Source organism: Sceloporus undulatus, chromosome 6 (assembly GCF_019175285.1).
Source record: "Sceloporus undulatus isolate JIND9_A2432 ecotype Alabama chromosome 6, SceUnd_v1.1, whole genome shotgun sequence".
Lineage (NCBI taxonomy): Eukaryota > Metazoa > Chordata > Lepidosauria > Squamata > Phrynosomatidae > Sceloporus > Sceloporus undulatus.
The window spans coordinates 120,699,476-120,712,153 of NC_056527.1; the positions used below are offsets into that span (position 1 = coordinate 120,699,476).

Genomic DNA, 12,678 nt, shown 5'->3' on the forward strand with positions numbered 1-12,678 from the left:
AATGTGCAGTGTGAACATAATGGTCATCCCAATGCACAATGTGCAATGTGCAGTGCACAGAGACAGTGTGCAGTATGGACTGTCACACAACTCTGGGTGCATCGTTGCACAACCACAATGATTTCACATGCAGAACTCTGCTCCTGTTACCACCAGTTGGATTACATTATACACTGTCCAAAAATTACACACTACACACTGTCCAAAAAACTCAGTCTGCATGCATAGTCCAGTTTCCGTCAGCATCACCGGCAGGATTATGGTTGTCGTTGTGGCGTGGCTGTTGTGTAGATTGTGTGACGAAACCTGACTCTGGGAGGCCAGAATGTCCTGTCCTTCTGCATGGAGGTTAAAAAAAGAAATTGTTCCTGTAAATGCTAATTGTGTAGTAAATTGTCTCCTGTCGAATATGGCCCTTTGTCTGCTGAGGTTGGCGTTGTAACCTTTGGCAGCTTAATCCAGTCCTTGGGAATCTGAATAATAATAATAATAATAATAATAATAATAATAATAAGCCACCAAGAGGACAAAATAGCTCCTGTTTGCAAAAAGATGGATCTATGCTTTGCCCCTAAGGGTTGTTCTGGATCATCCGAGATGCCATCTGCTTCCATGAGTGATAACCTGTGCATGCAATGCATTTCCATACATGTCCTTTAAAGATGAGGTTGTGGTGGACAGTGAGTTCATCTCTGCAGTGACTCCTGTGTGTTTATGTGGATTCTAGGAGGCTTTTATGTTGGGTCTCTGCTGCAATGACAGCCATCAGGATCTGTAGCCAACTCTCCCCTAATGCGATTTCCCCGTCTCCTTTGAAGTCCTTCTGGGAGGAAAGATAGTTGCTTTGATTAATGCCTTCAAGCTCCTTTTGTAGTCCTTTGGCTTCAGGTAATGCTGAGTCTTTCACAGCCTTGTTTGTCGGTGTGCGTTTCCTACAGCAAGGAAGCCTTGTAGAGGGAATCTGATAGAAACATCAGAGTTATCTGTTTCTCTGTGCCATCCAAGGGATAATGTTGCTCTCTGAGCATCCTACGTTCGGAAAATTTAGGACTGTATGGGATTCTTAAAAATGGCTCTTGGTGGCTCATGACTGAATCAACCCAGATAGGATTGTGTCTTCTCTTATAGCAGTGAATGTTTTTTCACAGTCAAAGGGGATTGCCAGACATTTTCTTCTCCCTCCGGGGATGTTGCTGCAAATTCTGTGATAAGTATCTTGATGTAAAGAAAACACTCCTTCACATTTTTCCAGATGTTCCTTAGGGACACTTTCACTGGGCTAACATTGGAGCGGATGCTGACATCTCTCTTCTCTGCACTGTTGCTGCCTATGGAGGTATGCATTGATTGTGAGACACCATCCTTGCGTTGAACAGCAAAGTTGTGCAAGCCCCTGCCATGGCCATAGGCACCACATCTGCACACAATGGCTCCCACTGCACAACTCTGCTTTTGCAACCTTGAACTGTATGCAGGTGTTTCACATCAGCAAAAAATAAAGCCCAGCTACTTCCATGAGGGAAACTGTGTTGTTTTTGTGTGTCTTCAAATCATTCCAGCCCAAGGTGAACATATCATGGGGTTTTCTTAGCAAGAAAACGAACCTTGGGATTGCTGTGGATCATAAGTTGAACATTTCCTATACCTTGTTGGTGTTGGTGTTGCATGCCTTCAAATTGTTTCCTGACTTATGGTGATCCTAAGGTGAACCTATCATGGGGTTTTCTTGGCAAGATGTGTTCAGAGGAGGTTTGCTATTGCCTTCCCCTGAGGCTGAGAGAGTGTGACTTGTCCTAACTTACCCAGGGGGTTTCATGGCCGAGCTGGAAATCAAACCTTGGTTTCCAGAATCATAGTCTCACACACAAACAACTACACCAGACAACTGCCATCAAGTCAATAATTTATGAGGACCCTATGGACGAGAGACCTCCAAGTCATGCTAGCCTCAATTGCCCTGATCTGTAGATCATCCAGGGCAACCATGGCTTCCTTGGTTGAGTCCATCCATTTGGTGTATAGTCTTCCTTTTCCCCTGCTACTTCTACTTTGCCAAGCATGGCTGTCTTTTCTAATAAGGCATGTTTTCTCAAGATATGGCCAAAACACAACGGCCCCAATTGAATCATCCTGGCTTCAGAGTTCAGGCCTGCTTTTCTCTAGGGCCCATTTGTTTGCCTTTTTAGCAGTTAAGGGTATCCTCAGGCCTCTTCTCCAGCATCACATCTCAAATGGGTTGATGTTCTTCCTAGCCATTTTCTTCACTGTCCAGCTTTAGCAACCATACGTAGAAATAGGAAATACATTGGCATGGGCCAACTTAACTTTAGTATTCAATGATATGTATTTACTTCAGGGTCTTGTCTAATTACTTCAGTGCTGTCCTTCCAAGTCCTAGCTTTCTTCTGATTTCTTGACTGCAATTCCATTCTAATCAATGACTGGAAGGTATGGAAAATCTTCAACTATTTCAAAGGATTGGGTGGTCCTTGGGGGTCTCTTCAACTCTATGATTCTATGCGTCTAGGAATTCCACACATCCCTTGACCCCAAGATTTTCTTGCTGTAGTTTAATAATTGGAGGCCAGCATGGTTTAGGGATTTGAGCATTGGACTATGACTCTGGAGATGAGGATTTAATTCCCTAATTAGCCATGGAAACCCATTGGTCACACTCTCTCAGCCCCAGGAACCCTATTATATGTTCCCCTTAGGAACATTGTAAGTCAGAAATGACTTGAAGGCACACAACAACAATGACAACCATTTAGTAATGGAGACATGACTAGTTCTTTGCTTTTGTTTGCTTTCTTCATCTTCTTTTCCCCTTACTGCCTCAAAGGCAATAGATGTTCTTTCTTCGTGCTTTCCTTCCTCTTTCCAAAGCATCCCATTTTGATGCACGCTGGCTTCTCTCCCGGGCAGACAATTGATGGCGATCATGATCCATCTTTCTCTGATTGGCAAACATTGCACTCATCCCCAATCTGATTATCAGCGTTCATTTCAGCATTTTAGGGAGTCCAGGGGCTGCATTTGAAATGTTTTAGAAGCCTTGCTTTTTTTATGAAGCGTGGGGATTGCACGCTTTGCAAATGTCATGTTTTCTGAATTACTTGAGGTAGTGAAGCCTGACATGAGTAAAGAGACTGACTGATGGAGACAAGGGAGTGCTGCGGCATAACTATTAAATGAATCTAATTTTTGTTGTTGCTGTTAAATAATTCATCAAGTCTATGGACATTTTCTCTAGTGAAGGAATGGGCAACCTGTGGCTTTCCAGATTCTATGGGACTATTTCTAATTGTAGTCAGACAACTCCTCCTCCAGAAACTTTCCATTGGTGAAGTATTGCCTCTTTAGCCTTCTCTGTGCTCTCAATATATATATTAACTGTTTGTTGGGTTTTATGGGGCAAAATGGGGATGGAATGGATGACCCTTGGGGCACCTTTCAACTCTATGATTCTTTGGATCTGATTTCTATCCTCTGACTGCTTCTTCTTCTTCCGCAGTTGGGGTCTCCAAAGGTCTGTCCATTGCCTCTCAGTTTCCCAGTCCCTAAATCGGCATCTGGTTTTCCTTCTCCATATGGCTCTGTTTCCCCGCACCCAGCGCCGCCAGTCCCCTTTAGACTTCATTATATATATCTGCTGGTTTCGTTGGAATGCCACTGGTGTTCTTCCTCTGTTTTGTTATTATTCTAATCAGTGCCTCTTGCCTCATTGCTAGTTCCCCCGCTTTGGACGGTTCAGCGTTAAGTCTGCTGCTTTTCCCCTGTTGGGAATCTCATTTATATCGCTGCAGGAAAAAACCGTGTTGAGAGAATGTATGTACAGGAGGATTACTTGTAGAGACAAGCGCACAGAGCAAAAAGTAGCGCTCCCAGCATCTGGCGGCAGTTGCCTTCCAGGTGCATAGATGCTCAGCTGTGATGGAGAAGACACCGGCAGTGTCCTTTGAGTCTTTCTGGGTCAATCTTGGATGGTATTCTCCACTTTGCAAAATTGTCTAGGGAATTACTTTGTGCAGAAATAATATAGGTGCAGGAAGCGGTAGGTTCTGTGCAAAACACACTGCCTAGAATCCTGTTGGTGTTGTACACATACAGTTGTCCTTGTGGGGCCAATGTGCAGTTCATGGTTGCATTAATATATCAACTTCTGAAAGCAATACAATTTTGTGCGGACCTACATTCTTTTGCTAGTTCTATACAGAGCTGAGCCATTGATCTATATGTTGGCTCACCCTTCCACTAGTAGGATTATCCCACAGGACTCCAGCCATCCAGTTGTGTGTTGCTGGATAGTGTGTAACACTGTGCTCAGGCATTCCACCTGATTCCCTTTGAATTGCAAGAACCACCCCTGTACATTCCCTTTTGCACATAGCAACAATCGATAGGCAGGCATGCCATCAATTGCACAATGCTGGTACTCAGCAGAAGGATTGTGTAAGGCCAACCATCATGCAACAACATGAATATAGATTTATAGTTCACAAGAAGGTTGCAGGATCCTCGTGTCTCACAGGAAATGTGTTTTATGTGCATAACTGGCTTGTTTAGCTTTTTCTGTACATGTATGTTTGTGCCAAATTATTCCCTGGGAGTCTTCTCAAAGTGTGAATCTTCTTGCTGCTGCTGCTGCTGCTCTGTTTTTCTCAGTGGGGCTTTCCTATGAGTCAGGAAACCCACGGTTCTCCTGGGAATTGGAGAGTAACACATCTTCTTTCCACCCCTTCTCTTGATACTCAAAGGCAGATCAAGATCATTGCTGATGCCTTGTAGTACATCACCTGCTTGCTCCTTCATCACTTGATAGCTCTTACCTGAAGGTGAGTGAATAGCATCCAACTGATGCTCTGCAATTTAAAATTATGCGAAGTGATAGGAAGGCTGCCTGCAGCTTTCAATGGGTCATCTGGTGATGCTGGTCAGTCACCAGGGATGGACCAGGGCAGCAGCACATGAGCCCTTTGGAGAGGCAAAGAGGAGGAACAGCGGAAAGAGAAACTCTGGCCATGACTCACACTTGAGACTGGATGCAATCATTGCTTCCGCAGAGGGCCAGGTTAAGGAGACGCCTGCAAGACGGAGGCTGCTGAGGTCACTGCAAGAAGCTTCGTTTCGGTGCATATTGATGAATGTAAACCATAATTACTGATCGGCTGATTAGCCACTCAGCTCTCCATTTGCCAGCTGATAGCAAGTATTAGATATGCTCTCTGACTCTAAGCCCAGTTTGGTGCCTTTGTGGACTAACTTGCAGAATGCTAGAAAGCCTCTTGGCTTCGTTCAGCGTCTGTAGGTGCTTGCGATTAAGGCAGAAAGCTGGCAGCAAAGTGTGCCAACTGGGCACTCGATAGAAGCCATGCGCATCACTGGTTTAGAAAACATCAATCTGTGGGAACAGATGCTTCCTTTCGGCTTTCTCTTGTTTCTTCTGGCCCTTGTGGGATCCGTGGCACTTTATTGGGAGCAAATTACGGAGGAATTGGTGGCTGTGGTTCAAACTGGAAGGAGGTCCCCAACGCTGCAGGGATCTCTCCTGGGGAAGATGCTCTTTGGTATTTTTTATCAGTGGTGGCTTAGAAGGGATCCTTATCAAGTCTGCAGATGATGCAAAATTGGGGGATGGAGCTACACTGAAAGACAGAAAGAGAATTCAGAAAGACTTTGATCAATTAGAAAATGGGGCCAAAACTAAGATTTCAGGAAATTCAAAAGAGACAAATGCAAAATTGACCTGTAGATCCCTTACTGTGTGTCCAGGAAAGTTGCAACGTTCTGCAACAGTTCAAAAGTGGTGCCATGTCACTTCTTGCCACCATTTTGAGAAGGGCTACAGAAGACAACAGAGGTATCTGGAGTCAGCATAGTGTTCTTGGGTGCTTGGGGTGTTTTTACATGTTTTCATAGATTTGGAGGTTTCCAGTCTGAGTTGGGAGCAAGAATTGCACAAAGATCATGCTGATTTTTGAAATGGGGTTGGAGAGAATTGGGGTCCAGGAGTCACAAATGGGGGTCCATGCAGCTGAATGTGACTTCTTCTGTGGAGAGGCAGCTACTGCAAGATCCGCTCTTCTTGACTTCTCACACTTAGTCCATTAGATCTGAGAACAAAACTAATTAATTCTCATCTCTTCTTATCTCTTGAGATGTCATGTAAGGGCTAATAGATTAATGAGCCATGGCACTGATGGTTATCCACTAACGACAAGGTTTCCTGCCCATTGGAGGCTGTGCGGCGGAACTATTGGGAATGGCGTGGGATTTTGAATGTGGTGCCACTGTATATTACATATTCTGTTGGGCATTCAGTTTTACATTCACCTTCAGCTTCTGTTGCACATCCAGTTGTGCGTTCGGTTGCACAATGTTGGTTGCATGCAATGCAAGGGTTGCATCAGCGCATAACTCCACATGTTAAGGCAACCTTGATAGAGGAGCTTACAGGTTCTGGATATTCCCAGGCCCTGAGATTTCGGGGAGAAAATCTGAAACCTCAGAAAGGGCCCTGGGGATGGCATTAAGTGCTTTAAGCCATTTATCTTGCTAAGTAAACCCTGTGAGTCGTTTGCCTTAGGGTCGCCATAAGTTGGAAGCAACTTAAAGACACACAACAACAACAACAACAACAACAACACCATAGGCAAACCTATCTTTGGGTTTTCTTGTCAAGATTTGTGCAAAGGGGTTTGCCTTTTGCCTCCCTCTGAAGCTGAGAGTGTCTGACTTGTCTAAGGTCATTCAGTGGGTTTCCAAGACCAAGCATTGATTCTAGCTCTGGTCTCCAGAACCATAGTTTAATGCTCAAACCACTGCGCCATGCTGGCAATTTCTTTCCTTTTCTGCTCTGCTTAGTATTCCAGATGGAGCAGGTAGCATAGTCATCTTGGCCTCTTTAAGAGCCAGGGCCCATTTTATCACCCCATTGCTGTCACTTCCAATGAGCTTTCCTCCTCAGCCTCTACCTTCTGATGCCTTCTATTATTTTGTTATTGAATGCTGCTGCCTTTTAAAGTCTGCTTTCTCATTTTTCAAATGGAAGCCTAATCTCTCCCAATTTTATTAGCTGATCAGAGGGTTTTTGGTGTGCAAAGCCAGGGCCTCCCTGTTTTAGCACTAGCTTCGCTCCAATTAAGTTGTGTTTTTTCCCTCAGTGTTCATTTGCAAAATGAAAAGTGCGCATCTCAGTGTATCTATCATGTGCCATTTTATGAATGCCAAACGACGTGATTAAATGATGCTCTGCTATTTGCCCCCCTCTCTGTAACTCTGCAAGCTGCATAAATATACCGGTTATTAAAGATAACGCTGCTAAAGCTTTGAACCAGATTGCCTTTCGCTCATGATGGGAGACTGAATTATGAGGCTGTAATTCCACAGGTTTTTGTTTGTTTGTAATGCTTCCTCATTGAGGACTCTTTCAGAGAGGAGAAGCTCTCTTTTCACCAAGGACTGGCTCCCATCAGCAGCAACTGGTTGACTGTGAAACTGAGGGATAATGGTGAATTAATAATAATCAATGTATTATTAAATGTAGGATCGAGGTGCTTACAATCACAAATAAATACCATACAGTAGTACAATAATAAAATCCAATACACAAATAAACTCTAATAAATTCATATAATATAAATAAGACCCCCCTCCTCCCCTCCTTCCTTACATACACTGTATAACATAAGTTCTAATATAACAATAATGACATATAAAATAAATAATTAAAATCATTAATTAAAAACAATCAAGACAGGAAGGAGCAGATGTCTTAGATAACCAGTCAGGAGTGACCAAAGCGATGGTCATTATCGGTGGGGTGACCGAGTGATGGCTTCCATGTCAGCAAGGCAATGGCTCCACTCCATGTTTTATATAAACTCTAAAGATGCTTAATCCCCTCCAGCTGCGTTCATAGACTAAAACGTAGCATGGATTCACTGTCCCCCCTGACATGGAAGGCAACTCTCTGTCCAAATGGTAGACGCTTCCTTCCTGCCTTTGAAGGCAGACTGTCATGGAAGATGTAGCACCATGCGCCGTGTGCGGCCGCAGATCACAGCTCTTGCAATTCCAACACTCTTCTTGATCCCAGAGTCTCAGAAGAAATCTTGGCTCCTCTTTCTGTCCTGTTAATTGGAGCGTATTTGTGGCGTACAAAAGTGGGCGAGAGGGAGGAATTCCCCAGAGCTCCCAGGCTGCTATTATGCCTGTATAAATATTTATAGCCAGGGATATAAAGGAGTCCTAACTCTGCTTGGTTCCTAATCACAATCAGAACCACAGTCCCCCCCCCAATGCGCCAATGGAGATGGAGGCAGACATGTGGCACTCCTTGGCCCAACATGAGCCATCGCTAAGCTCTAGCCTAGTCCAATGCTCAGGCCATTTACCATGTTTATTAAATATATTTTAAAAAAGAGATTCAGAATACTTTGAAACATCAGAGAATAGCATAAACCATGAAATAATCCACAGAAAATGACTCCAAATGTGCTTTGAAGTACCTTAATTTCAGAGTGCCTTAATTTTATCATTAAAAGGAAAAAAAGCAACTAGAAATGTTTCTCATTACATTGACATAATAACCATCCCTTGTCTTCACATTGATTTTTTGCCGTCCAAATTTGTTACCTGCTTGTTCCTGCTCCGAAGGCTCATTGCAAACAATTGCATCCCTTGTAACCAGTTAATTCAAGCTCTGCTCAGTACAATTGGTTCTTATCATCTGCCAAAGGCAGACAGACATAGAAATGAGAGAGAAAAGAGCCCAGGCTGAAAATAATAATAATAATAATAATAATAATGTAGATGGCATGGAGCAGGAGTAGATCAACATGTTCACAAAAGCACAAGGAATGCCCCCAAACTGGCCGTCTGGAGCCCAGTCTGTTAGATCCTACACAGGCGGAATATTCCTCTATCAAAGCATATTAAGGAAAGGTTTTGGGGGTGTCCTAACTGTTCATATGACACCCCAAGGGTGGCTAGATGGGGTAAACCCAGAGACCCTTTTCTGCCACTTGTTGTCTTACTCATGTCTAAGTTCCCCTTGCAAGCAGTTGGAGATCTTTTAATCCAGTGCAGAGCATCTGCCTTCTATTCAAGCTTATAGAAAGAGAGGTGGCTGTGCAGGCCCATTGCGCATGGGTGTGCATGTGCATTTTGTTGCGAAATGAGTTGTGCATTTGCTACCTTGGTTCCAATGGACAGCATTACTGTTCAACAGAACGGTGTTGTCACACCATTAACAAAGGAGATTTGCACTACACAAGCCTGACGTTTTGCACTCTGGGATGGGGAACAAGGGAGACAACGTGAAAGATAAAAAGGGTGCACTCCCAATTTTCAGTTGCTGTTCCTGAATCATCACCAATAAGCTGTTGTTCCTCAGGAGCACTATAAGGCATTGGGCATGACTTGGGCACATTAAAGGTGCATGGAGAAGCAAAGTGATGTAGAGGGTTGAGGGCTAGACTACAGCCTTCCTTCAAAAGGTACTGAACTGTGAAGCTCTTTGGGAAGCCTTGTGCTGATCATCCTCTTCCATCCTACCTACCTCACAGGGTTCTTGTGTGGCGTTAGGTGGGCCCTGAGCTCCAGGGAGGAAAACGGGGAAACCACTCTGCTAAATGAATAGCAATGCATTGGAGACATCAGCATTTATTTACGTATCATTATCTCAGCTGTTCTGCAGAATCAGTTTCAGCGGCCATTGACGGATCAGATCATAAAGCACATGCGTAAAAAACAACAACACCATCGTAAAACAGCAGGAACATCCATTTAAAACACCATGAAACCCAATCTAGGATGTTTCCAGCCTGGCGCATAAAGAAGGATTGCAAGGGCACTTGGAGAGGGTTCAGCAATTGGGTCTCAAGGCAGAGTTTGGTGCAGAAGTCGGAGGGCTGAGCAGATGCATCGGATGGAGCAGAATTAAGTCTGTGCAATCTCATGCTGCCAATGTCTTTCTCTCGGGTAGCCTCAAAGGAGCAACAGGTTCCCCTTGCTTACTGATTCAGATAAACAGGGCAATGTTTCTGCAATTCTGTGTCTTTAAATGAATGAGAGTAGGCACAGCCACAAATGTGCTCTTGTATCCCTCTTCATTCATTTCACTGTGGCCAGCATGGCACATAGGTTTGAGCATTGGACTAGAACTCTGGGTTTGGATCCCAGCTTGGCCATAAAAGCCTAATGGGTGCCTTTGGGAAAGTCACACTCTCTCAGCCTCAAAGGATGGCAATGACAACCCACCTCTGAAGAAACATGCCAAGAAAACCCCTTGATAAGCTTTTCTAAGTTGGAAATGGTTTGAAAGTACACAATAACAACAACAACAAAGCACATTGTTGAATTATGTCCCAGGTATATAGAAAATGTTCGTAATTCCATCCTCTGCCCTATCACCTTTGTTCGATGGGGAGGTTTTGCATTATGTAAAATATATAGAGATGTTTGCTGTCCTCACATATGATTAAAGTTTTCAAAGACGGGCAATTGCAGCCAGCAATCCTGTGCCACTGAGGTCACTCTGGGCCACTTTTCACTTTGACTGTGATTCATATAAAGGGGGGCATTGACTCTTAAAATATCTAGATCCCAATCATTCCTCTGAGGAGCATGTGAGCATAAGAGCACCCAAGGCAAATGAGTCAGATAACTTGGTTGTCGATACAAAGGATTTCAGGGCTGGAAACAAGCTGAACATCATTTAGTCTTCCCTTTGTGTGAAGCCAGAGAGTTAATCCTCAAGCCCTGGACACAAAGAGCCTTCCATAATTATAATAATTTAAAAGGGGGTCAGGTTGGTCCCAGAACAAAAGGGAAGCAGGTTGCTTCTCTTCAGTAGGAGAATGTCATCCTTTGTTGGCTGAGGTTTTGTGTGATGTTCTTGGGCAATATAGCTGTGAAGGCTTTGGTTGCAAGTAGGAGGTATGAAGTGTGGTTTTTTAGGGTGCCTTCCTCTGATGTGCTGCAGGGCCAGCCAGGGTTGGAGAGCCATGTTTGGATGAGATGCTGGAACAGATTGCAGGAAAGAAATCTCTCGCCATCGGTAAAAGGCTTTCATGGGGAAGCAACCATTGATGTTCTTGTTGTTATGTGCCTTCTGGATGACTCCAGCTGACTTATTGGAAGGGTGATGGACTCTTCATTTTTGGAGGTCTTCAGACCTCCAAAGGGTTTGGATGGGCATCTTTTGCATGGCAGAGAATTGGAGCAGGTGGTCCTTATGCCTCCCCTCCAACTCCAAGATATTCTATTTCTTCTATCTTGTTTTCCCTGCCAGGGAAAAACTGTAAGAAAGAAAGATAGAATGCTAGGCCTGTGAACTGAGAGCAGTAACACATACACACAAATGCACACATAATCTGGAAATGCTCCAGCTCTCATCAATTATCCCAGTTTTTCTCATCCCGGTCACAGGATTGGAACACATTCCTAGCTTAGGAGATCATTTGAACCATTTCTTCTGCTCCTCTTATGGAAAGGAGAAGCTGCAGAAGAACACTTTCTCTTGCAAGATGCAAATGAGCAGCTTCATCAAGACAGTAGGGGGAAGTACATAATTAAAAATGCCATCACAACTTAGTCTTGCATTTGTCTTCACCCACAGCCATCAGTCAAACTATTCCCACGCAAACCATTAATTTACAATACAACTATCAAGGTAAAGTTTCAGACTCCTGGATGTGGTGAAAGCCAAAAAGAAGGGTGACCAGGGGATGCTCTGTGTGCAAAAGGACCGTGGGGTGCTAAGTTGTCTATCCTACCCCACATTGCATAAACCCAGCTGTTCCACAGCCAGAGACTTAACCCTTCTCCTCAATTCCTTCCAGGTACCACTGCTGTGTGACTCTGCTGAATTACGTTATCCCTCTCATAGTGATCGGCTATGCCTACACCGTGGTTGGCATCACGCTCTGGGCCAGCGAAATCCCAGGGGACTCCTCCGACCGCTACCATGAGCAAGTGTCTGCTAAGCGCAAGGTAAGTGGCTTTGGATGATTGGAGCTGGAGTCTGAGCTGAGAAATGGAAAGGAAAGAGCAGCATTTTCTCAGCCTAGGGCAGGTTCTAAAATGGCAATGCATGAGGAACCAGTAACATGAGAAGCATGTTGGTTGGCAACTCCTTTTTTGCTGCTGGGGTTAGGAGTGGGATGGCTTATGGTAGATGAGTATGTGCAAGCCTTCAAGTTGACTTATGGTGACCCCATGCATTTCACAGGGTTTTCTTGGGCAGCTCCTAGCAGAAAGCCCACCCTTCTGCTAGCTTTTGCCTCTTTGTTTTTGACCTTCTGGAGTCTACTTGGTGGCTGTGACCTTACAAGGCTCTCTTTCCTGGGCAGGTTGTCAAGATGATGATCGTTGTGGTCTGCACCTTTGCGATCTGCTGGCTGCCGTTCAATGTCTACTTCCTCCTGCAGTATTTCAACATAGATTGGTACCAGCAGAAGTACATCCAGCAGGTCTACCTGGCCATCTTGTGGCTGGCCATGAGCTCCACCATGTACAACCCCATCATTTATTGCTGCCTCAATGAGAGGTAAGACTCTCCAGTTCTGGGATGGGGTGCCAGGGCAGGGTCAACTGGAGTTCTGGGATGGGGTGCCAGGGCAGGGTCAACTGGAGTTCTGGGATGGGGTGCCAGGGCAGGGTCAACTGGAGTTC

General features: G+C 44.5%; 1 protein-coding gene across 2 annotated transcripts in view; it reads left to right on the plus strand.

Moving 5' to 3' along the window:
- The window catches only part of TACR1 (tachykinin receptor 1), a 33,854-nt gene that overhangs the window by 17,654 nt on the left and 3,522 nt on the right, over nt 1-12,678 (plus strand). For both annotated transcript variants that reach the window (XM_042474062.1, XM_042474063.1), the window contains 2 exons: nt 11,847-11,997; nt 12,357-12,553. In XM_042474062.1, coding sequence (XP_042329996.1) covers nt 11,847-11,997; nt 12,357-12,553 — 348 coding nt within the window. The remainder of the gene's footprint in view (nt 1-11,846; nt 11,998-12,356; nt 12,554-12,678) is intronic.